Raw genomic sequence first — 25,954 nt, forward strand, 5'->3', positions numbered from 1 at the left:
GAACTCACCACCTTGTGTGTCCCCCTCGCTTCCTCCCCCATCGCCCAACGCCCTCCGCTCGCCCCGCAGTCGTACGGCGGCGAGCAGGCGAGCGAGGCGGAGAGCGAGGTGGAGGCGGACGCGGAGGAGGAAGAGGAAGAAGAGGAGGAGGAGGAAGAGGAGGAGGAGGAAGAAGAGGAAGAGGAGGAGGAGGAGGACGACATCACGGCCGCCGAGTCGGAGGAGAGCGGTGCCGAGGAGGGAGAGGTGCAGGCCGGGGTGCGCGCCTCCGTGGAGCAGCAGCAGCCGCGGCACGCGCCGCGCGAGCAGCTCGAGTGGGACGACTCCACGCTGACCTTCTAGGGGTCGGGGGCACCCGCGGAGCGATCGGTACGACGATGACAATAACGACGATGACGACGACGATGACGACGATATTAATAAGGTGATGAAATGCACAAAGGTAGCAGCAAACTACGCGACGTATACGAAACGTCCCTCGGCGTAGAAGAAAAACACTGGCGATGGCATCCCTCCTCCTCCTCCTCCAAATAAGTATTGTGTGGAGCTCGTATCCGCCCGGTGGTCTTCATCCAGTGGTGGGAATTCCACGTTCTTTAGACGGAGATCAGTCTGTCTGGAGGGACCAACCACTGTTTGAATTCCACCAGGTGGTGCGTCCCAGCAAGGCAAAGGTGCAGCCCTGCAATTACCCCCTCATGCCACTGCTCCTGCCCCTTGCTAGCTGACTGCCCCTCACTGCCCCTAAATGCCCCCCCCCGCCCCAGCTCATTTTATCTACTCCTAAAGGACGGGTTGCAATGACACCGGCACGCCTGTGAGGAGTCGAACTCGCGAGTTGAATGATTCTCCCAGCTCTGTTACTCTATCGACTGAGCTGTGTACCGGCCATTGGATATTTACGACGACAAAGATCTTAACAGACGAATGGGGCAGGTGCTTTCTGCGAGCGCCTCGTGGTTATTCTTTGGGTCTTTCGGTAAAGTCACGTAGATCGGTTCAAAGAAAATAACGAAAGAATAACATGAATAAGAATTCCTCCAGTCACCTTGTGATTGCTGGCACGTGAACATGAGGGGCGATGTGGCCAGCACCACGCCGGGCCTCCTTTGTCTCCCTAGTTATGACGTTTAACATCGTACCAGGTACTCGTTTAAGGCCGAGTCAACCTAGGGGAGGCCCAGGACTGGTTCACATAAATCGTCACCGGCGTTGCTATGTATGCACGTTGAACTTCTTTCGAACCGTGCGTGGCTAACCGTGCTCATCGGTTGCTGGCCGTGAGCAGGAGTCTAATTCGGGTCGCTGGGTTCGTAGCGCAGCATATTTCTCCTGCACGCGCATACGCACGCACGCACGCGTCCGTTAGGAAGCACAACGAGGAACGATTCGTTTTTTCCTGCTATGCCAAGCGACGTCTGCGTACGAATAGTGAGTACACTGTCAGTGCTGACAATTAATGGGGGGGAGAAAGAAAATTCGGCCGCGGTCTCCCCTTCTCCCTCCCCACCCCCCCCCCCCCCCCGCTTGACGCAAACCCCCCCACCACCACCACCACCGCCGGTGTGGATGATGAGTGCGCTAAGTTTTGTTTTCGTGACACGGAGCGGAGACGCTCGCCTTGTGGGAAGCGTAATCTGGGACCGTTATTTATTTTGAGTCGTCGTGTATTCGTGGTGACGGGTGCCCCCGCCCCCCCCCCCCCCCCCCCGCATAGTACAGGGTGTCCCTCCTCGATTTACGAACGTTCGTTTTTCACGAAATTTCACCCGAACGCAGTTGACAACTTACGGATACTTTTCGATGACCAAAATCGAATTTGCCCGTGAGGTCAAGCGAGAGCCGCCAACCCCCGCGGGGAGGCTCCCGTTGCAGTGCCACGGTGTCCCTGCAGTGCGACGGTGGAAACGCCACCGTGCAGCAGATCTTTGCGGCGAGTTCCCCCCGAAAATGTTAGTAATTTTTGCTTCAAATTCATTGGTATTCTCATGGTTTTAATATTGATGCTATTTTTTTTTTGTATCGCGAAAGTGATATTGGTGTGTATTTTTCGGTTCGCAGCAGAGTTGGAATTACTGTCTGAAACACTATCCAAACTTTTGTTTTTAATTAATTGGAAAAGCCATTTCAATTTGCGAAATTTCGACAGACGTGTTTTTCTTTCGTAAATCGAGGGATATGCCTGTACTGCGGTTTTAACCCAAGTGTTCTGTCGCTGTTGATGTTTTAAAATTAATGCTTTTTCCTACCTGCGTATAAGGGTAGAAATCACATTAGTTTCTATGGTAAATCTTAGCCGAGAATTAAACAGAAACATAACATTTATGTTGTAATTTAATCGTTACAGTGGGTATTTTGCGCTCGCGATAGCAAACGGAGATTACAATCCCCACCCACCGCCCTCCGTTCGCCACCCACCAATAAAATCCCACACGAAACCACCCGAGTCAAAGTTTAGCATTTTGCCCAAAGGACGTAATAGCTCTTTCTGGAACTTTGGGCAGAAAACTGTTATCCTGTAACCCTCTGATCCCCCGCTGCCTATTGCATTCCCAGCATAACAATTCGGTCTAGCGGATGGGCTTCCATTTTTTTTGCCCCCCCCCCCCAACGGCGTGAAAATAAAACCATGGCGAGAGCTTCCTTCGCGAGCGCTCCTCTGTAATCACAGACCTTCAGTCGCAGCAGCAGCAGCACCACCTGGAATCAAATTTCCACGTCCGTTACATTGGGCGATGGTCCTACTTGGCATCAACCTCTCTCATGTCCACCCACGTTGAACCATCCCCCCCCCCCCCCCACACTGTAGAAGCTACGATATATTATTTGTGTTGAATGTTAAGTACACTGCAGAAAGTGCTACCATTTGAAACCGTGAGCAGTATATGGGTATGTTCAAGAGTCCCGGTTATTCCCCCCCGCACCGTCGGCCCATCCCGCTCCGTGTTGTCCGTATGCAAACGGGCGTCATTCCACTCGGCACGAAAATCCAAGAAGAGAGCGCGGCGGACGTTAAATGTAGACGGTAGGCAGGCTGTAAAGCCGTTCGTGTGCGCTTGGCTCGCTTGACAAGCTCGTCGTGCTAAGCGTGGCGTGCGAGCGACGCGTTCCGATTTGCGGTCGTGGCTGTGGGGTGGGTGTGTGGTTGGTGGTGGCGGTGGTGGCGGTGGTGGCGGCGGTGGTGGTGGTGTTTGCGGTGTAATTCGCTGCTCCATTCTTGCCGGCAGCGCCATCACAAAGGGCGACGCGGTGGTGCAGGTTTTTCGCATTGTCGTAGGGAATCGTGGTGTACGACGGAAACAGGCCAGTCTCGTGTCCTGACAACAAGCTTGGGCCTAAAACAGGAGGGGAGAGACAGATTATATACAGTTAGTAGCATTGCAAGAATTGCATTTAGAATCTAAATGTTATACACCCAGTGGCGGCTATAGTAGCACATTGTATTTGTTGTGATTTTTGAGCGCACCTTTAAAAAAATATATATATATAATACCGTGGTTTCGAATTAGTTTGTCTTAAATTTTATAGGAGGCAAAAACATAGACCACTCTTCTGGACAGTGATTATTGCGCCATCTCTATTACTCCGTGGTGTAATTCACGCTGGTGCATAAGTTGGTGCGGTAATTTGGGGACACCCCACCCCCCCCCCCTTCCTTCCTCCCCTAACTGCTCTCTGGGAATTTTTCGGGATTAAAGTAAAACTTTCTGTAACTGCTTCTCGATAACACTTCCATGTCCGCTGATCATCGTTGTGGTCTATTTCACCGTTGGCTAGGGGCTGCACTATCCGGTATAATTGCATCTGTGTTTTTGGTTTCCAAGGCAAGCATCGGTGAACATATTTTTGGCAAAGTGTATTAAATTGTAACGTTACAAAGAAAAAGAAAAAAAGCCTCCGTAAGTGGATTTTTTTGCCGTGCGGTCAATGTTCTATATTGTGACCTTGATTTTATCTTCAGTCAAATGCAACCATTGATGTTATTTTCTCGTCCTTAAGCCTAGTGCTGTTATGACTGTTTGGTTGGCTTGTAAGATTTATCGCTCTGCAGAGCTGGGTTCTGCGACAGAGGTATCAGATGCTGGCCACACAACTGGAAACCTTTGGATTGTGTGAAGCCAAGCACGTGGCTTCCGTTACAATGCAGGCTGCAGAACTATCGATGGATGTGGTTTCATTCCAGCAAATGTTTGTCCTGTGATAATGCTATTAGCATAGCGTGGTTGCCACAGTGTACATTTTTTCACGATATGATCCGATATAAAATTCATGGTACGATGATTCTCGCTTTTGTCGTATTCCAATAACCCAATTGTATTTCACAGTTTTACCGAAATCGTGCTTTGTGCTGTTGCTGTACTTCCAGTGCAATTAAATTTCGCTTAAGTTCTTCAACTGCTGTTCACTCCGAATAAAAGCCGACTGCGCGCATCTTTCTAAGCCTCGCGGCGTTACAGCCGATAAAGCAGATGCTGGCAGCCACACGATAAATAATAGTTAAAAAAACTACGAAAATTGTTACATCCTAGCAGTTCCATAAATAAAGCATCTGGCAAAGCATAAAATTTTTATTGGACAATAGCTATTTATTTAGAACTTTATTTACCGAACTTGATTTCACATGCACATATATATATTTAAAAAGAACACAATTCTGGCTAATTTCCTGATAAGGCTGGTTGTAATCAGCAGTACTAGAATCGTAAATGTTGTGGGTTTACTCTCCAACACACCGGTGTGCTGTACTAGTAACTAATTGACACAATTGGCTGTGTCGGGTGGTGGCGGGTTTAACGAAACATTTGCATTTACACGATCAAACCCCCACACCTTTATTATGGTCATATAATACAAGTTAGGAGTAATAAAACGATTATCACGATACTTTGCAAAACGCACAACGCGATTTATCGTGGGGGATTCTTGCATCGTACCGCGCCGTGCCGTGTGGCACCGCTCTTGACAGCCGCGTGACAATGTGGTGGCGGCGGCCGGTGGTGAGCCAAAGGTCGGCCGCACGACCACAACTGGGGCAAGCCCGACATTGACGTGGTTGTGGTTGCGTGTGCCCAGTGTGTGTAACAAGAGCAGAGAAAGTGAACTTAGACCATGACCCCCCCCCACCCCCTGCATTTGTTCCGGCGCCACCACGTGCATCCGAGCTCCGTCGATGCGGTTAACGCTGCCGCCGCTGCTGCTGCTGCTGTGTGTGCCCCATCAAGGTGGGAAGCAAGGAAGGCGGTGGGCGGAAGCGTAACCGGGCGTTGACGAAGCAGATTATTTTTGCCGAGTAAAGCCAGACAGAGTTGGTGGGGGACGGGGGGGGGCACGTTTGAGCCCTCTACCCCTCCCCCCTCTTCGTGAGTGACCGATCGATCTTGAGCCGTGAAATGTGCCACAAGGTTCGAAGCATGCCTTTTTAAATTTTAATAATTAATGGATAGAGGTCGTTAACTATAATAATAATGATGAAACGCGGCTTGATTTACGGCCTTTGGTTATAAGCGAGCAAGCACATATTGAGATCAAGAAAATCTCTCTTTGTAAAGGAGATACGGGAGGCAACATACGATGAGAGAACCATCGAGAATGACACTTTTTCAGTTTTTGTGGTATGATAATGATGATTTTCTTCCAAACTTGAGCACACAATGGCCTCAGGAAAATGGCACCGCAGCATCTTCGTCATCCACTCCACAGTGAACCCCCACCACATGCGCTCTGCGGCAGCACGAATCAAGATGCAACGGGACGATTACCGTAATGGTCGACTGGCATCCCCCCCCGGGCTTATCGTGTCAGACCACAGAACTGATCGCCAGAATCTTTGCCCGCAATTTTCAGCGGACTTTTTGTGACGCTCGTTTGACGATCAATGATTCGTGAACCTGGCTCGCCGCGAGGGAACTTTAACGAGAGCTCGTGCCGAGATAAATTGCCGGCAAAACACGTTGCCCCCATCGACCTCCGAACGCGGAGATACGCGTGCGTACGTTGAACTCCTTTCGCACCGTACGTAGCCAACCGTGCTTGACCGGAGGTGCGGGGGAAGGACGACGGACTTAAACACCAAAAAAAGCAGTTCTGAAGAAATTCGTTTTCAATGACACCCATGGACGGGCTTAATGAATCGGTTACCTCCATTCGTGTTGTTTCCTGAGAGGGCACCCATTGGAGAAGAGACGGTTCGATGATGATTCATCACCGATTGGCACGGCGCAATCCGACTTGCACAAGCCACGGTGTAGAACTATCCTTCCCGTTATAGTGTTAGGTTGTTTAGAGATTGTTGCTGCTGTTCAGGCCACAGTGATGTGTGGACATTTGTTTGGCAGACAGTTTTTGATGTGGGGGGGGGGGGGGAGTCTCGGATCTTATTCCTGTTTTTCACACCCTCGGCATTCGAACTCTCTTTGTAAAGATGACCAGCCTTCCTGGGGGGGGGGGGGGGGGGGGGTGAAGGGCCCTGCCAAGGGGCTGGTAACGAAATTTGATTGGTTTCCAATAGCACAGACGTTTGATATTTCCGTTTTACCACCGTTGTAAATATTTCAGCACAGCTTCTCACACCCACCGGCCGAGTGCAAATGTCGACGCTGGCACCAAAAGAGGCATCACGCGAGATCCACGTAGTGGTGGTGGTGGTGGTGGTTAGTAGACCGACTCCCCCCGTGGCTTTTTTTCGATTTCGGGGACGCTTCGTTAGCTGATGCCGAAGCGGGAGGGGGGCGGCCAGGGGGCTTTGGGTGCTGCGAGTTCGAGGGCTCGATTTCACGAATTCGGAAGAATTGTTGTTTGCAGCAGCACCACCACACTCTCCCGTAAATGAATGCGTCCGTCGCCTTGTCTTGAGGTGCCGGTCGAAAAGCCGCCGTGTGACGCTTTCGTCGACTCGAGAGGGCGCGGGCTTGAGAAAAAAACCCCTCCACGTGGACCGCGTTCGCCCTGCAGTCTACTCAGGGGTGGTCTGTGCTCGAATGGCATTTCTCAAGTGTTTGATTATCACTTTAGCAGTTGTAAACGTCAACTTTATCGATCATCGTGAGCGCGCGCGAACCTTCGTTTCCTCCCACGCGTAAGCGCGCATTAATTGGCCGATAAACACTCTCCATATGCAGAGAGGACCGCAGAGCTTGGCAATCTTTTTTTTTTTTGCGCGTGGCTACTGACTGCCTTCCCCGCTCGCCTGTGGTTCCCTCCTCCTGCGGTTGTTCTCTACCTTCTCTCTCTCTCTGAGAGCCGAGCGACAACTGGTTGTGCGTGTCGTGTCACGAGTCGAGATTGTTATTCTACTAATAATTACTGTTCACCTTGAAGAGTTTCGGCTGGGCTCTGTTGACCCTCGGTCTCGTGAGCAGTCGAGACGCAACGCGGTACACGAGACGCGCACGTATACCGTCGGGCACGCACACGCACATTTATGATGGGTGCGTTGATCCTTCGATTAATTTCCATCGCGACGCGCGCGTTCGACATTGTGAGCGGTGAGTCTCGACTCTTACCCCCCCCTGCCCACGGTACTTTAGAGTCGTCGATTGTTAGCAATTGGCAGCGCGCGTAATCCCCTTGAAGCCACGAGAGGCGCTACCTTAGCCACGATGCTAATTACGAGTACACGGGAGTGACCCTTGAATCAATTCGCAATCACCCCCGGCAATTTTTGGTGACGGTTAACCGAATTGAGACTGTGGAGCAAATACAGCAGGTTTATATATCTGGTGTGTATTGTATGCAAGTGATTTGGGCGTATAGCCGATGTGAAAAGTAATGTTACTGTTCCAGTAATTGTGAAAAGTTGAGAGATTAAATTGGATTTTGGATGTATAAAGAATATAAGTGCATCTCAATTCGCTCTGCATACTTAGGGGGAACATGCACATTGAGAAGTTGGAGAGAGAGGGGGCTGTTAGACATTATTGAGGAATTATATCATGAATGTTTTCACTTTAAACAAATCACATCGCGACTCATTAAAATAGGCGAAAGTTTGCCTCGTTTGTTTATCCATATAAATTTCATCTAATTCGACATCATGCAGTTTTGCTCATTTTGGTTGAGGTCTGATTAATTATCTGTAGCCGTGGATTACGAAAAAGGTGGTAATACCTGATAACATATGTGGAAATGGTAACCATGCAACTATGACGGCTCTTATAGGCACAATAAGAATCATTACCACCTCTCCATTTATCAGAAAAGCCATGTGTTTTAATACCATGTATCTTCCTGGAATAATACGTTTTAAGTGTTTTTTAGAGTTTCCCGTAAACAACAGATCTCCAACGTGTTAGTTGCCCAATTTTACTGCCACGGATTTTAGTTTTTCCTCGCTCCGTTCATAATGAAACACGTAAATGATGTGTCACTAAAAGATCTGCAGTTCGTCTCTCTTTAGGAATGTATGCAAGCACTTTACACTGCAAATTACGTGTGGGTTCGGACAAAGAGTACAACGCACCTTTAAACAGAAGCAAATCTAGTCTCGCAGTTCGAGCATTCTAAGTTTGCAACAACAAATTCTTCGTTTGCCGAAATTACGGATTTCATCAAAAAGGAAACCAATATATTTTTTGTTGCCGTCAGCCTGTAAGTGGAATGTACTTTGTGTGTGCGTGGGGTTGCGTGATAGTGCTTGTATAATTGTGACGTCCCATCGTGCCCAGAGCTTCTCCATCCTGGTGTAAATACAAAGCAATGTGTGTGCCCAACATCATCCTCTGTGCAGCATCATTTAACTATAGCATAGCAAATGAAACATGGAATTGTATTTACCTTCTTAGATGTACTTTTCATTGTTCCTTTAGGCAAGTTTTATTTTGTTCATTTTTTTATCGTTGTATTTAAGGTCAATAGAATGTTTTCGCTGTTTGTGTTTTAACGAGGGGTCTTGCTGCGTATTGCTTCAAATCAAGTCATTTTTGACGTGCGCTGGGATGTTTAAGGCTTGCCATCCCTCTGAAATGCGTGAGTGTAGTGGTAGCAATGTGAGTCCCATAAACTGTCGCGTGTAAACAATAGATTAGGCTGCATATCAGCTCTTGTCAAACCCAGCAAAATAAACATGACGTGGACCCAACGCTTGTCTCGAATCGACTGGTTTTATTGAAGGATGTATCAGAGTAAGCTGCAGTATCAAATATCTATAGACACCTACAAGTGTCCAATGGTACCCACAGTGGCAGATGATTTTCCTACAATAGATATGTATTGCTATAATTGTATTCTTGGTTCTTTCGGTAAAGTCACGTAGAAGGCAAATAATAAAATACTAAAAATAACAATTGTGTTGATAGAATATTTTCAAAACTCAATGTGCATTGAAAGTGAAACGTTAATGACCAAACAATTTACTGCATTTCTATATAGAATCTGACAATGTATTGAATTTTTAGCCTTTTAAGAGCAGTGCACATGTTCATCTTTCTCAAATGTCAATATGCATATACTTTGCATGACTTACTGTACAAACATAAAAAAAATAGAATACAAATTTAAATGTTCTTTTTCAAAATTAGACTGCAATGACTATTCATAAACTCTGCAAATAATGCTAATCTATATAATTAGTTTAAAGTGAGACAAATCGTCTTATTGCATTCGCATCATTACGCCAACTCGCTGCTACTATATAAACAGCACATTTTATATCAGAAAAACCATCACCAGCAATATATATTTCCAGCCTTTATTAAACAACCAAATTACAATGCACCCAATAGTTTATTTTTATTTCAACGTCAAAAATATCGTCTCATGTACCATCCTGAAAAGGTGAAACAAGAGAAATAACAATTGCATAAAATATAGTTGTAGCAACTCACCACCAATGTAAACACCAAATACATGCTCGTACAATAATCGATTCTAAGTGCAATTTCCCATTCGTTTTGGTAATTTACGACGGATGCAGTATAGTCAACTCTCAATTATCTGCGGAAATGTGGAGAGAGGGATTGCCTCTATAAAACAATACAGATGATGCAAACATGAAAATGCATTTACTAAAAAAACATGTATTGCTAATTTTATATGGGGGTGAAGACAGACTGCCGTCTGTTTATAAAATAATCGGTTTGGTTAAACTAAACAAATTTTATTTTACCAGATAAGGCCCACTGAGCTATATAAGCGATTTTTTAGAAGCGACCTGGTGACATGATCGTGCAATGAAGTGGCTAATGTGGACATTCGTAAGAGCCTAAAGGCATGTTTCTAAATGTGGAGGAAAAAAAACAGAGGCCCTGGAGAAAAATCCACGTGACCACGGGGAGAGAATTCAAACTCCAAATATTACAGACATCAGAGTCGGGATCGAACCCACGGTCTTCTACATATCCGGCGAGGTAGTTAACGTCTCGCCACCATGGCGGCACCCCTTGGTTAGTCACGTGTTTGCAGTTACATGGGCACAAAGTTGCTGAACGAATGAAGGGCATACTCTTTGGTTCTTTCGGTAAAGTCACGTAGGTATAAAATATAAAATCACGTTTTGGGCGCAACACAAGCGTCCATCAGGTACATGGCTCCAATCAAGTGGATGCTTGTGTTGCGCCCGAAACGTGATTTATTTTATTATCTACCTACGTGACTTTACCGAAAGAACCAAAGAGTATGGATTCCTGCAGTCACGAAAGCCTCAAATCAAGATTGAGTGAAGAGCAGCTAATAGAATCTCCACTTGCATAAACATTGTGCAGGAGTACTGATACTCCGTACACGGATAACTGAGAGTTAACTGTAGCTCATGGTAAAGCAGAAGGTACCCATTATAACATGGCAAGTTCAACACATCACCCCTACGGGGTGGATAAAATAGGCACACCAAGGCCAGGAGATGCACTTCGGTGACAAGTCAAAGAGCGGTTCTCCTCGTTGTGGCTCAGGGCTCCACTTGGTGGAAGCTACAAAATCCCTCCTCGGGTTTTAGTGTCGGTTGATGTGCACATGTGGATTGAAGGGTAATTGCAATGCAAAGGCAATATTCAACAATGAACCGTCGCTGTGCTGAACTAAAAACCAGTTCTCCTGCGTGAAAATGCCTGAAATGTTCGTGGCCACGTGAAGAAAGCGCTGATGACGTTGCTGCCATTGTACACCGGTAACTGAATCCACCTGCATACTGAACCATGACTGCAACTTCGAAGCCGGTTTGTAGCCCCCTACGAACTGGAGCCATGTACCATCAATGGCTGTGTGTGTGTGTGGACTAACATTAAATCAATAAAAATGGCTCAGCACTGTATTCAGAGATATGCATCACCGATTATTCATTTCATAATTAAGACACTTATTGCGAATGCTTTCCACATGCATGCAAAATGGGGAAACAGCTTGTCATGTTTGACCTTGCGTAAATTTAAGTTGATCAGATATTTTTGTACAATCCACCACCACTAAGATGTGGTGTATCGCGACTTCCAATAATTGGAATTTGTAGAAGTGTTCATCCCTGATATTTCAGATGTGCAATTGATTGAGCATAAAGACGTATGCACACATTACAAACTCAATGGTACATTTGCATTGCATTCCAAAAGTAGATTTAAATCAGGAACCTCAATCAACATAAATCACATTTCACCTCGTCGTGAAAAAAAGTGCATACTTATAATTAGGCCCGTGATGATACACCCATGAAAATTACATGAATCGTTACCATTGTGAAATTAGTGCCTCCAGGGATCACGTTAACAAATTACATTCAACAAATATTAATAACAAAAATGATTGTCATGCAAGATTTGATGCAGGTCTTGAGCTTTTACAATGGATTTTTTTTTAATCAACCACTGCATAATATCTCTCCTATAAATGAACCAAAAACATGGGTGTCTTTACATTTTCTATATGTCGCACAGCTGAGTGATTTAAAATTATGGACAAAGTTTGAGTAACACGTGACCACCAAAACATGCTAGCAAAGAGATTCGACATGTAAATGTTTAAACTTTCATGTAAGTGATCCCCCTACAGTCAAGCAACTAACATTTGTTTTAAGACTAAAGCACCTTCAACTCGACACCAGTACTAAGAACCTGCTCACACGCCCCCTCTAAATAATAAACCTGAAACCAAAAACCCATTACAAATTTAAATCTCAAAAAGGCAGGATATTTCCTTATGTCTTTTAATCATGGGATTTGTCCTAATGTGCTTTAATTATGGGAATGCGCACGAGGGGTGGATATGCTAGCAGACAACGGTTGAAGTCTAAAGTTGAATTCCAGACCACTAAGTATGAATGTGTCAACTTAATTCTTCCAGCTTCTTTGGAGCCAGGAACAGTGGCATCCGCAACCTAAACTGGGCCCAGAAGTAATTCATTTTTATGTTGTGCATGTTAGAGAAGAACAGCCAGTAGATTAATTGTTAAGATAGAATATTCATAATAATTTACAGCCCCCATGTAGATCCAACACTGGATGAAGCGCTCCCCTCCCAACCCACGTGTTTTGTTGATCATGGTGATTGTTTGACCAAACTTCACAATTCTGGTCAGTGCTGGTTCAGATATCACTCGTCGCTGATATGAGCAGTGGTGGGGAATTCAACTCGAATCGCTGGGTTCAGACAGCAGTGAATTAACCTTGGGCCAAAAATGTTCAGTTTTAAAACAAGGCATTTATAACAAGAAATTAACACACAAAGGTGTATTATATAGCCCGAATCCTAAACTAGCGTTAGTCTCTTGAACCATACATTTCAGGGACCCACTGCCTTACAATTTACAAATAGGGCCTTGAACTATGTCAAAATGGATTACCAAGTCCAAACATTTGCCACCATTCTGAACTAACCTGCCAGACTGGGTTTCATCCCAGATGTCATGAGGTGTGGCCAATATAATTAAATCCTTGACTGATAGCTTTGCAAGCGAATTACATTCATCATATTTGGCCACTCCTTGCATTGGTATTCTGCACCCAGTTTTACAAGGTTGCTACATTAAGGGAAAGCTGGTGTGACAGACATGAATGAGCAAGGGAACGGCTGCATCAACTCTGGCATGCAATTCAGTAGTTGGGAGCGGTCCAAATAATAAAGTGCTTGTGTGGCTTGGTTAAAAATGCTGAACTGTCCTCAACAAGCAGCCTACACCCTTACCTACAACATTTCACCCATTTAAGCATTCTGTTAACAATAACTATGGCACAATCTGGATCGCAGTTGGGCAAACACCGTCGCGCAGCAACAACGACAGCAGCCAGCGATCGGCGCTTATGGCAAGTCCAGCATATTGTGCTCGGTGTAGACGGCCTGGGAGACATCGTAAACCTTCTCGATGGCAGGCACGGCCTCTCCGAGCATGGCAACCACCTGCTCCTCGGCACCCACGTGCATCACCTCGAAGAAGGCGCTGCGCGTAGGCAGCAGGCGGAAGGCCACGGAGGAAGCCTGGCGCACGATCCACGGGTGATGTTCTGACAGGGAGCGGTCGTACGCCTCGGAGCACATCGTAGATGGACGGTCGTTCTCGCCGCTCGTGCGCAGCCGCTCCAAGAAGAGGCGCAGCCACAGCAGGGCGCGGTGGAGGCGCAGGAAGGTGCGGCAGCCGGAGGGTGGGTCGCGCTTGGAGGCGGCGACGAGGTCACCGGCATCCGACTCGAAGCGTGCCATGGTCTGCAGCGAGCGGTAGCTGTCGGCGTGCGGGCCAGTGCGGTAGGCCTCCAGGATGTTGAGCTTGCTGACTGCGTCGCTCGAGATGAAGGAGAACATCGTACCCAGGCTGTTCATGAACCTGGAGGTAGAAGTGTCACACTTGTGATTGGACCAGAACTCCTGCGGCTCACACATTTGGTATCTGGCAGTCCTAATTCTCGTGTGTGAACCGTACTCAAATTACTCATGAATTTAGAGTAACATGAAAATGATTAAACAATATTCGGTACTTTTTGTTATGGAGGTAATCATTACACCACTCACTCCCAAATCTGCTGCCCTCATGCCAACCGCAATTTGCACATTCCAACTCGAGGAGTCTCTTATTGAAGCCGAACATTTCTAAAAATACAATTCTCCATTAGCCCGAGGCTGGTGGTAACACAGAATATCAAGTATTTCATACTGTTGTTTAGTAAAGAAGTAAAATTATTAATACCCCAGCGAATACAAATGCAGTACATATTAATGAATGCTTGGCAACAAAATGCAATGAATGTTTATTTCAATTGGACAAGCCAAAAATAACAAAATGTCCTTAATAGAAACATTTTTCGACTTACAAAACATATTGACCCTTGGTTTGTATAAACAATGTAACAATTGTTTTTTTTTAAGTTCAGTATGACCTTTACACAAATCCAACTACATAAAAAAATACAAATTCTGTGACCACACCGACACTATGTATCTTTGAAAGTTGTTATTATACTGTATATAAGCAGAACTCGATTATGTGTGTCTAGTCCATCGGCCTATTGGCTTCCAGATCAATAGTTTCAGGCAGCATTTTTATTAAGGAAGCAACCCACTGGACGGGTTTCGACCTTCATGTGCATAAGGGAAAGCACGATACAACACCAACTGAAGCATTAGTGCACTCCACAGCAGTATGTATAACACTGCAATGCTAAACACTTAAAACATATAGGGCTTTATCTAAAAAAAATTATATACCATCTTGTGCTTGAAAATGTAAAGTGGAACGATAAAGACCAAAGCGACACCATCATTTGGCAAAAGCATTGGCAAGTGCATTACCGTAATTAATTTATGTCAAACGTATGCTTGTAAAATTTAACAGCATTAATGATGAATTGCGATGGGTTTGTTAATATAAACATCGGTCAATAATGAATATTAATGGCTTGGTTAAATAAAGGACATCAATCACTCCATCAATGATGGATCTCAATAGTTTGGTTATATAAAGGTCAATCAATACTCATGAATCTCATAGGGCCGCTTAAATAAACATTACCAATAAATCAATAACCATTAACCTTGCACATGCATGTTTTTTTTACCTTTCTGTACCGTATAGTTTGTGGTTTGGTTTTCCCCGTTTACTGCACGTATTGATTGTTATCAGAAACATAATTATGAGGGCGACAGTGATGATTGCTCAGACGTAACGTGCACATTGACGAAAGTACTTTAGGCAAGCAAACACCAGTCACAGACAGTTGCACAGACTCAATAATCACGGAAGTGCTTCGTGGCGTTACCACGGCGCTTTGTGCCAGGCTAGGTGCACGTTAAGGCCACATGAAGCGTTGATCTCCCGCTGGCAGGAGGGCACGGGACAGACCCAGGTGCCATGGGTTGACCGACTCGAGGTGACTGACCGATGCACTCAATAATCGCACACTTTTCACAGAAGCACCCACTCACGCACACTTACACAGGTGCTGTACACGCATGCAGTCACACTTCCCAACACACAAAGACATTGGTACACACAAAGACAAAGGCAACGCTCGTAAAGCCGTGAACATGTTGGGGCAAGGGCTGTTCGCGAGCACCTATTAAGGCTGATACACGGCACACGAGGAGGGTTGCCAGCACCACGCCCGGCCACCTTTGTTTTCCACAATTTTAGGCCGAGTCTACTTAGGAGAAGGCACAGGACCGGTTTCAGATATTCGCCACCCATGTTTGACTGTGAGCGTAGCAAAGTGCGCTCACCACTCTGCCACTGCTCCGCACTTCCAAACACACACACACACAGGTACACAAAGACAAAGATCCCCCGTACAGCCTTAACAGACTGTAGGGGCAAGTGCTGTTAGCGAGTATGAAAGCCGGCACGGTACACGTGCGGTAGGGGGGGTGGCAGCAACCACGCCCGACCGCCTTTGTCTCCCCAGGTGGCGATACTCACACACAGCGAACCAAGTTCTCATTTGAGTCCGAGTCGACCTAGGGGAGGACGACCCAGGACCGGTTCAGATCATTAATGGATGACCGTGACCCCACTGAACAACAACCACCAAGTGGCGGCGACGGCGACGTTGACCACGGCGCCTGTGCCAGGCTACGTGCACGCTGGCCCTCAACGCCGCCCCCCCACAACACCAAACCACACACGAACGCACGCAAAGTCGACAACCAACATGGCAACGACTGCCTGGTTGTGTGTGTGAGGGGGGGCAAGTCGCTACTCACTTGATCAGTCCTCGCCATCCCTGCGCGTACTCCTCCAGCAGCACCTCGCCGCGCTCGTCCAGGCAGAGGCGGAAGGCGTCCAGCACGTCCCGCAGACAGAACACCTCCTCGCCGCCCTTACACGTGGCGGCGGCGGTGGTGGTGGTGGTGGTGGCCATGGCTTCTTCCTCGTCTCTTCCTCCTCCTACTCCTCTGTCTCCACCTAGTCCTGCTCCCTCACCTCCTACTCGTCCTCGTCTGCCGCCTTCCTCGTCCGGGTCCAGGTGAAGGCCGCTGCCAGGCGGAGCCTCGCTGGGCGCGGCCGCAGTCGCCTGCGTTGGCCCCAAACGAACGTGAACTTGATGTTAAAAAAAGAAGTTAATTATTACTCGGGCTGCTATTAGTAAGCAGCAGCTGCAGCAGCGCCACTCCCTGTTGTTGTATGACGGCGTGTAGCGAGCGTAGACGAAGTTGGACTGTGCGCTTGTGACTGTCACGCGAGACGGCGGTGTGGTGGTGATTGTCGCGATCCAAATAACGACCACAACGCGGCGCTAGGCCGCCTCGCACCGCGCGCCGCAGATTCGCGGCATCGCCGCCGCGGTTGAAGAGAGCCCCCACCCCCCTACCCCCACCCAACCACCCCCCTACCCCCACCCAACCACCCCCCTACCCCCACCCAACCACCCCCCTACCCCCACCCAACCACCCCCCTACCCCCACCCAACCACCCCCCTACCCCCACCCAACCACCCCCCTACCCCCACCCAACCACCCCCCTACCCCCACCCAACCACCCCCCTACCCCCACCCAACCACCCCCCTACCCCCACCCAACCACCCCCCTACCCCCACCCAACCACCCCCCTACCCCCACCCAACCACCCCCCTACCCCCACCCAACCACCCCCCTACCCCCACCCAACCACCCCCCTACCCCCACCCCCATCCCCTCACCCAACCCCCCCACCCCCTCATCCTCCCAACCCCGTCCTCCCCCCCACCCCCTCCTCCCCCCGTCCCTCTCCCCACCCCCTCCTCCCCCCTGTCCCCCTCCTCCCCCCTGTCCCCCTCCTCCCCCCTCACCCCTCCCCCCTCACCCCCCTCATCCCCCCACCCCTACCCTCCCCCCCTCAACCCTCCCCTAAACCCCCCTTCTCCCCTCACCCCCTTCTCCCCTCACCCCCTCCTCCCCCCAGCCCCCTCCTCCCCCCACCCCCTCCACCCTGCTCCCCCCACCACCCTCCTCCCTCCATCACCCTCCTACCCCCACCCCCTCCCCTCCACCTCCTCCACCCCCACTTTATTCCCCCACCACCCTCCCCACCCCCTACCCCATCCCAGGGCAGGAAAAAAGCCATTTCCACATTCTGCGCGGAGAGATTCAAACGTGGGGGGGGGGGGATTTAAACCTCTGTATTAATATCCCCTTAACTCAAATAGTGACATACTTATTCTTTGGGTCTTTCGGTAAAGTGACGTAGATAGAAAAAATAATAACAATAAAATAATAGAAATTAATTAAAAAATACACTTTGGGTCTTTCGGTAAAGTCATGTAGATAGAAAAATAACAAAATAAAATAATTTTAAAAAATCACGACGTTTCGATCACATCGCAACGTCGTGATTTATTTTATTTATTATTATATTATTTTTATATCTACGTGACTTTACCGAAAGACCCAAAGAGTATGAATTCCTGCAGTCACGAAAGCTTTAAGTCGAGAATAAAAAATAATAACAATATCACGACGTTTCGATCGCAACACAAGTAATCGTCATCAGGAGAAAAGGAGTGGGAAAGCTGCTGATGCAGGCTGTTTTAAAGGATTTAAATGGGTGTAGCCCAAGGGTTATAAGTGAAGTGGGCGGGGCTAGTTATGTTAATGTGAGAAATTTGCATGTCAATGTAAGATCGGAGAGCGACCTCCACGACGAGGGCACGGAGGTGGCCATTGTATTGTGAGAGATTAGCATGATTAAATTTCGATTTAAAGCTTTCGTGACTGCAGGGATTAATCTTCTTGGTTCTTTCGGTAAAGTCACGTAGAATGGAAATAATAAAATAATAAAAATAAAACACACAAACAGACTCTGTCTTCTCGACAGACCTGTTCTCCACCTGAGGACGGCTGCTTGCGTTGTGGCCGAAACGTCGTGAGAATTATTTTATTATGTTTTATTTTTATTATTTTATTATTTCCATTCTACGTGACTTTACCGAAAGGCGTCTACAAACTAAGCTGTATCTGGCAACAAAACTGACACCTTTTTTACAAGGAGTCATGTTTGCATAGACCACAATACCTGCAGTCATAATGCAAACAAAAAACATAACTCTTATAATGTATGCACTGTCCTTGAAGTTGATTGGTCCACACCCGAGACAGCTTTCCTTAGAGCCTAAGTCTCACATGGTGTTGGACCAGATGACGCCAGAAGGCGCACAACTCAAAGACAATGCACCATCAGAGTATGAGAGCTCGGGGTAAGCATTTTCACCATTGGAACCTCATTTGCCAGAAGAAAAAAAAAGATAATTGGTGTCAGTTTTGTTGCCAGATAAAAGGGTAAAAAAACAATTCTCATATTTTTTCTTCTGGCAAATGAGCTTCCAATAGTGTAAAAGAGATAGCATGTCAATGTAAGATCGCGGAGCCACCGCCACATAGAGGACACGAGCAACGGCGGCTCTGTTAGTGTGAACCTGTTAATGTAAAATCAGAGAGTCGAAAATAACTGCTAACATCGGAAGGTAGGATGGAAACATCACAGCCAGTTATGATTTAAACTGATTAATAACGCCATTACAATGATTGTTCAGTTTGTACCCATCTTCTCGGTTGAAATTGTCTGTGTCTATATATCTGGATGGCTTCATGAACGAATCTTTGTTGATAGCCAGTGGGTTTGCAGAGTACCTTCGTCTTGGAGAAATCAATTTCGTGTGAGCCCACCGCATTAAAACAATGATCAGCCACGGCCAATGTATTGGTCCTACCGTGTTTCAGATCTGCCTTATGTTCACGAACACGGTTCGAGACATGTCGCGTAGTTTTCCCAATGTAACTACTGTCGCAGACACAGCTTAGTTTGTAGACGCCTGGGTATTGCATGTCAGGGATCACATCCTTCACAGACGGGATCAGATCACAAATTGTATGTACTGTGTTAAATCGAACCTGGATCTTGTGTTTGCTCATGATTTTGGAAATCTTTTAAGTGACCCCTGCTATGTATACCAATTCAGACCTTATTGGTCACACCGTTCCCCTTATACATCTCAACGTTCATCCTGCAAAGTCCCATCACAAGAAGAGAAACACAAACAAATAGACAAAAAAAAAGTTGTTGCCCGTATAGAAACGGCTGTACGCCGTATAGACCTGAAAACTCGATTTCCCTGTGCAGGAATACGGGGCAAAACCGGCTAGAGAGCGTTGGCAATGCGGTGTTGGTGGCACCAACGATCTTTGACCTCGACGACATCTTGATATGGAAACATGTGGCAACATCCCAGGCTGATGTGTCCTACTGATTACAGCACTACGCTATACGTAGGGGGGATTCCTGATGGCTGTACATTCTTAAGCTACTATTACTGACATTATTTTCTGAGAAAGCTGCTTTTCGTCAAGCCTTCTTGTCACTTTGCTATCGCTACTGCCGTGGTTACTATCGCTCGTTGATTCCTCCACCCATGCTTGAGGACTCGGGTCGATCAGGCTGAATGTTCCATCTCATCCGTCTTGTGTTCAACCACCGTCGTGCCAGCAGCTCACAACAAAACAAGCACGAAGTGGCGGTAACGTCACCACGGAAGGTCAAACCGCTTTCTCATCCTGCTCCCATAGTCTCTCTCACTTTCCCAAGTTCCCGTAAACTTTGCTCAGTACATGCAACGTTTTCACTCTTATTGTCGTTTACACATTTGACCCTGCTGTGTTGTTGATGGCCGTTTGAAGTTCCGGGCCTGTTACTGAACAACCGTGTTTAAAAAAAAACAACCCCCACAAGACCCTTCACGTACAAAATGCGCCGGCTCGCTTCTTAGGAACATGAATGTCGTTCAATTGATGCCTATCATCTGTAATCCAGCGCTTTGGAACCAGGGGCTGATGGATGATGTAAGAGCAGTGTTATTCACTCATTTTCAGAGGGAGAGGGGAGGGGGGGCACTTACCCTCTAAGACATCAGCGCGAGGGCCACCGCACATTTGAAACCATTGGGGTTGGACAACAGCACGATTGGGGGGTGTTTTCAAATGTGTGTATTGTCGGGGGCTGCACTAAAGGCTACGAGGGACCGCCAGTGGCCTGCGGGCCTTGCAATCAAGAACACTGCCGTCGAGATTGATCAAACTCCCCAAACTCACTGGACCAGGAGGTGGCAGTAGAGGAGATGACAAAGCAAATGGCTTTGAGTCAGAGGTCGCAAACGGGTTTTGATTCCTTACCCTTACCCGGCCGCACCAGGGTCGCAAACGGATACCCGTACCCGGCCGTACCCGTACCCTACCGGCCGGGTACGGGTAGGGTACGGGAATCGGGTACCTGATTGCGACCTCTGGGATGAAGCCATGTTGCAGGCGCGGGTGGGTTGATTCTAGGAACTTGAATTGTGAGAAGAGACAAGACGTTGGGAAATGAGTGACAAACGGTTACTCACCAGTGACTCACGGCCTACCCGTACCCGTACCCGGCCGCACCAGGGTGGGGTAGGGTACGGGTATCGGGTACCCGGTTGCGACCTCTGCTTTGAGTGGTATCCCCTTGGACATGGGAGGGCTGTGTGGCTCAACGAGAGCACGTGTGTCCCACGGCACGAAGGACCTGGGTTCAATTCCTGACTCGGGTGCCACTTTGTGCGGCGTTGCACGTTCTCCATCTGTTCTGCACGGATTATCCTGCAGGTGCTCTGGTTAATCATTCAAATCTTTCAACTGTGAAGAAACCCCATCACAACAGAAATAACATTCTCGTCATTTACAGATCTGAATTACTGCACTGTTTGTGGGCGGTTAATTGGTCAGGGCGGATACGTGACATTGTACTGTGTTGTTATTTCCATTTGAGTGATATTGATCTATCTTCGAATATGTTTTAAAAACTCAAGGTTATTTCGCCCCTGCCAAATGAATGGGTTGTTTCTCGATTGGTCAATCATTAAACTGGCCGTTAAATCCTCAGCAAACTGGACAGTGTTTGTATAGCGTGTTCTGAGTGCACTGCAGTTAACATGCAATCAATTGTCGATACCACCTTGTGTTCCATATCTATACGTTAAGTAAAATCTATTTCAGTCCATCAGCCTGTTGGCCTTGTGGATGTACGGTAAGCAGCACCATTTGTTCAAACACAAACATTCTGGGGCGGTTTTCAGTCTTTTGGAGCTCATCAGCAGTGTTAAGGCATTTATAATTGCACTGTAGTGGAGGTTCTTGCTTTTTAAAGGGGACCCATTCCTTTCACCAGCACCCATGCGACGTCACGATGGCATCCCATGGGTCCTGGGACTGCCGGGTGTACAGGAGGACGTGTGTTCGATGCACACTCTGATGCCTGTATATTTGGAGTTTGCATGTTCACCCCGTGGTCGCGTGTATTTTTCTCCAGGTCCTCCGGTTTTTCCCTCCACATTTATAATCAATAAATGTCCACATGATAACTTCGTTGAGCTATCATTTGTGCAAAGGTTGCTTCTGAAAAAGAGCTATATAACTCAGTGGGTCTTACCTGATGATATTATACATAGTTTAGTTTTGGTTTCAACACACACTATGGCACTAAATCTGCCTTCTGCTGGGTTCTGGTGACAGCACCACCGCACCTGACCAAATGCTGCACAGAGTTGTTCAGGTTTTGGGGAGCCTACCTGTCGCGCATATGCCCCGGGCCACTGCAGACGGATGGGCTGGAAGCAGTGGACCCAAGATGATCCGGGGCCACACAGCGAGGGTGGCCTTACTTGAGACTCGGGCCTCTTGCGCCGGTGTGTCGCACGTGAAGGCCTCGCCAACTCAGGCCATACGGGTTCATCCAATGCCTCGTCCACCTGCACGGGCGTGTCTGCCGACGCAACAATTGCACAACACCGTCATCATCGGCTCTGCTGCGGTACCGCGTCTTGTCCGGCACGACGTCCGGCGTTTTTCTGCATGTCCTGTTTCAAGAACTCGAATCGAAATTAGTTCCTGAATCAGTTTTGCCGTACGGCACAGCCACAAAAACCTAAACAGCAGTGCACATCGTCGGGGTCTGCGTGAAGGTGTTGCTTGTCTCTTTGCAGTTTGGTCCATTGACCGTTGGCTATCATTGCCATGAATATCGTAAATAACAGGTGTGTGACCATTCACTTCCTGCGCCTCGAATATTTGATGGAGGTTCGTGATTCGAAAAATAATGTAAATAAATATATATAAACTGCCAGGATTTTCATAACTTAACTATTAAATATAGTGGCCCCTTAACATCACATCTGCAATAGGCTCGCTGTGCTGGGACCACCGCTGTTTTACGCTTGTATGTTGAACTTCTTTTGCACCATACGTAGCCAACCGTGCAAATTGGAGGTGACATCCACATCACAAATCAGAACGCTCGCTTGAGTCGTCCGTTAGTCCTTAGAACAAAAAAAACGGTGTCAGACAACGACTGGAATTTTACGTTGCAGTCCTTCCACACTGGCTCGCTGGCTCCATGGCCTCCACAATCTCCACATCAGCATTTTATTTACGATCCCAGCGCACACGCGGCAAGCCCTCTGGACTTTACCTTCCAAGTGTGATTCTTGGTCTTTGCTTATCGCGTATTCCGTGACTGCGGACACAAACGAACAGATGACTGATTCCACTGCGACTGGTTGTAATATCCACACTCGCTTTTCTGATTAACTGCATTTTGCAAGATGCTTCACACATTTTTTTAATGCGTGCCGTTCGTCATCTGGACCATGGGAGATTGCTTTTGTGGGGGGGGGCGGGGGCGGGGCTGGCTTCATCCAGCAGTGGATTGATCATGGCTGATACAAGTAAAATGCAAAGGTACAGCTCTGGAATTATTTGCTCGCGCCACTGCTCCAGGAAGGAGGTTACCTTGGCCTACTCGTCTACGCTTGCCCGATGTCTTGCAAGAGGTGGGATTAACCACACTTTAGCCCACCACACGTTACTGTGTCTGACGCATCCATTTATACCGCCTGGGTGGACGCAGGTTGCAGTGCCGGATGAATATCCTAGAAGCAAAAGTAGCTACATATGCAGTAGCTACATATGGAACGTGTCTTTTACAGAAATGACCCGGCCACAAATTGACAGCTCAACAAAGTGGCGTATGTTATGGAAATGTACAGCGACCGAATTACTCCAAATGCATGTTTTTAAATGGGGAGGGAATAACCGAAGGACCCGAAGAAAAATCCACGCGACCACGGGGAGAGAGAGAGACACGCAAACTCCAAATATACAGCAGCAGGCGTCAGGGTCGGAATCGAACACACGACCTCCTGCATACCAGGCGAGTTCGTTAACATCTCGCCACCGTGGTGTCTGGCAGTATGTGCAGTGAGGAGACGAACAAATACATTCAATTTGCGTGCAGTTGGAAAGTGTTACATCACAGGATCGTAAGAGGTGGTTGGGCTGCCTTAATCCAGCAGTGGATTGACCATGGCTGAATGGTAATCGTGATGATAAACAGGCTGGGTTCAAACGTCGCTGACAGTTTATATGGCAACTGTACACTCCTTAGTCAAGGCACTAAAATCTCTGACTCACGAACACTACTGCACGTATATATACCGCACATGCACTGGGTGTCACGCCACTGGTTTAAACTGCATCTCAAGAGACGACAATCACAGAGATGATTATCAATCCACCTCTCACCTGCGTTATTATACAACTCCGCCAACATATTGTACGAGAGGCGAAGGTGGGTTATGCATAACTGCACTATGAACCTGACGACCCGAGTTCAATTTCCGGCCACGGTTATCCAGTATGGGCGGGCAGGCGGGTTACAACATCAAACAAAAAAAAATAACCGAATATTTTTTTAAAATGACAAGTCACCAAAATAAAAAATAAATACATTCATGACTCGTACGAGTCCCGATCGATCAAGAACAAAGTCACCACTCACCCCTGGGTCGCTGTGAGATGATGACGAGGATGAACACGGCTACAGCAGCGACGCCCAGGCGAAGACCCCAGCGCCTGGCAAACACCCCAGCCATGTGCCGGTGTGACCGCGTGCGGCTGTGGGGAGCGGTGGGACAGCGGTTAGGTGCGCTCTGCTAGCAAAAACCCGGCGAACCGAGTTCGATTCCTGCTCACGGCCACCGACACCTGTGACCATTAATCTGAAGCAGTCCTGGGCCTCCCCTGTGGGTGATGTGTAAACATCGCCACTGGGGAGACAAAGGCGGCCGGGCGTGGTGCTGGCACACCCACCACCTCGTGTGCTGTGCCGGACTTCACAGGTGCTCGCTAACAGTGCTTGCCCCAAAAGTATGCTACGGCTAAAGGGGGGTTCTTAGTCGCTGTGTGTATGACTGTGTGTGACTATATGTGTGACTGTGTTACTGTGTGTGTGTGACTGTGTTACTGTGTGTGTGACTGTGTTACTGTGTGTGTGTGTGACTGTGTTACCGTGTCTGTGTGTGTGACTGTGTTACTGTGTCTGTGTGTGTAACTGTGTTACTGTGTGTGTGACTGTGTCTGTGTGTGTGCGACTCTGTGTGCGTGACTGTGTTACTGTGTGTCTGTGTGTGTGACTGTGTGTGTGACTGTTACTATCTGTGTGTGTGACTGTGTCTGTGTGTGTGTCTGTGTGTGTGTGACTATGTTACTGTGTCTGTGTGTGTGTTACTGCGTGTCTGTGTGTGGTACTCTGTCTCTCTCTCTCTGTGTGACTGTGTGCCAGTGTCTCTGTGTGTGTGGACTTCGTGTGCGTTGTGACGGAAGGTCAGCACTTTCCAGATAAACAGTTTACTCGTGCAAGGCTATCAACCATATCTCGCTTCTGTTCTCTACGTCAAACTCGCTGCGTTTGCATTGCGCCTTGCAGTGCACACGGTGACCTGTCAATGTAAAATATCTCTCCGATCCAAGTTAGCCGACTTTTAAACGCATCCATAAAACGTGTGCCGAGTAACCGCTCTCCTTTTGTTATGGTGTCAAGTAATGCTCTTTACCATACGTGTTCTTGAGTCTTGAGGCTCGTTTTTAGGAGTGCATTGCTCGGGATGTTTCACTGTTACGTGCGGCAGAATGTTCGAGCAAATCAACGACTGGAGCGATCTGCAAGCACGCCACGTAAATCCTTGACTAACCCTCAACGTTCGACTGATCGAGCTGAGCAGCTTACGTGCCGTCAATCTGCATGCGCGCGTTCCTTGACTTCCTTGCAAGGTGGGTGCCTAAACACGTCAGCGTTTTAACGGCAGTCCCAAGCCCCAGACGTAATCAACGCACCGCACATTATTCCACGATAGGGTGCGTTTCGTAATAACATGTGAGAAGGCTTTATTATGAATGAAAAGATGAGATCTTTCAAATAGACGTCACATTTGAGATGCATCTCGTCCGGTTTGCAAGGTACTTTATTAAGCTTCTGCATTTCAACAACCGCAGTAGATCTTCCCCTCGTAGAGCCGCCCAGACTTGTTTAATAACAAATAAATCAACGACTGGGAGACAACATTGAAGATTAACCCACGCAGCATACCGGCTTGCTATTGCTTTCAATCCATACTGAACAGCATAACGAAAGAAGAACAGCCACTTTCACATCAATTTATTATTTACCATCATCTCTTAGTTACAGGGACTCCTCTACTTACGACCGAGTTCGGTTCCAGAGGT

The 25,954-nt window shown here is 47.7% G+C and overlaps 2 protein-coding genes across 3 annotated transcripts in view; one reads left to right on the forward strand and one right to left on the reverse strand.

The window, feature by feature from the left end:
• LOC144942738 (calsyntenin-1-like) overlaps positions 1-9,076 on the forward strand; it is a 149,577-nt gene extending 140,501 nt beyond the window's left edge. The window contains exon 17 of the mRNA XM_078869611.1: positions 70-9,076. Within this exon, the coding sequence (XP_078725737.1) occupies positions 70-342 (273 nt within the window). The 3' untranslated portion in view covers positions 343-9,076. The remainder of the gene's footprint in view (positions 1-69) is intronic.
• Positions 9,077-9,671: 595 nt separating this feature from the next.
• On the reverse strand, positions 9,672-24,964 carry LOC144942739 (ceramide-1-phosphate transfer protein-like). 2 transcript variants are annotated; one of them, XM_078869612.1, is made up of 5 exons: positions 24,231-24,964; positions 22,863-22,907; positions 21,964-22,157; positions 16,108-16,418; positions 9,672-13,738 (listed from the first exon to the last, which is right to left on the reverse strand). In XM_078869612.1, the coding sequence occupies exons 1-5, from the start codon at positions 24,322-24,324 to the stop codon at positions 13,219-13,221; spliced, it is 1,164 nt and encodes a 387-aa protein (XP_078725738.1). In that variant the 5' UTR covers positions 24,325-24,964; the 3' UTR covers positions 9,672-13,218. The 2 variants fall into 2 exon arrangements, with proteins under 2 accessions (XP_078725738.1, XP_078725739.1); XM_078869613.1 differs by lacking the exon at positions 22,863-22,907 and having other exon boundaries at positions 24,231-24,963.
• Positions 24,965-25,954: the final 990 nt, after the last annotated feature.

This window comes from Lampetra fluviatilis, chromosome 28, assembly GCF_964198595.1.
Source record: "Lampetra fluviatilis chromosome 28, kcLamFluv1.1, whole genome shotgun sequence".
NCBI classification, from domain to species: Eukaryota; Metazoa; Chordata; class Hyperoartia; order Petromyzontiformes; family Petromyzontidae; genus Lampetra; species Lampetra fluviatilis.

Bases quoted from the DNA above. Each gene is read 5' to 3' on its own strand.
- LOC144942739 (XM_078869612.1), bottom strand. From the start codon at position 24,324: ATGGCTGGGGTGTTTGCCAGGCGCTGGGGTCTTCGCCTGGGCGTCGCT. The intron at 22,908-24,230 runs GTGAGTGGTGAC...TTGTGTCCGCAG, and splicing joins CATCTCACAGCGACCCAGGG to TCACGGAATACGCGATAAGC. The intron at 22,158-22,862 runs GTAAAGTCCAGA...TTGCGTCGGCAG, and splicing joins CCAAGAATCACACTTGGAAG to ACACGCCCGTGCAGGTGGAC.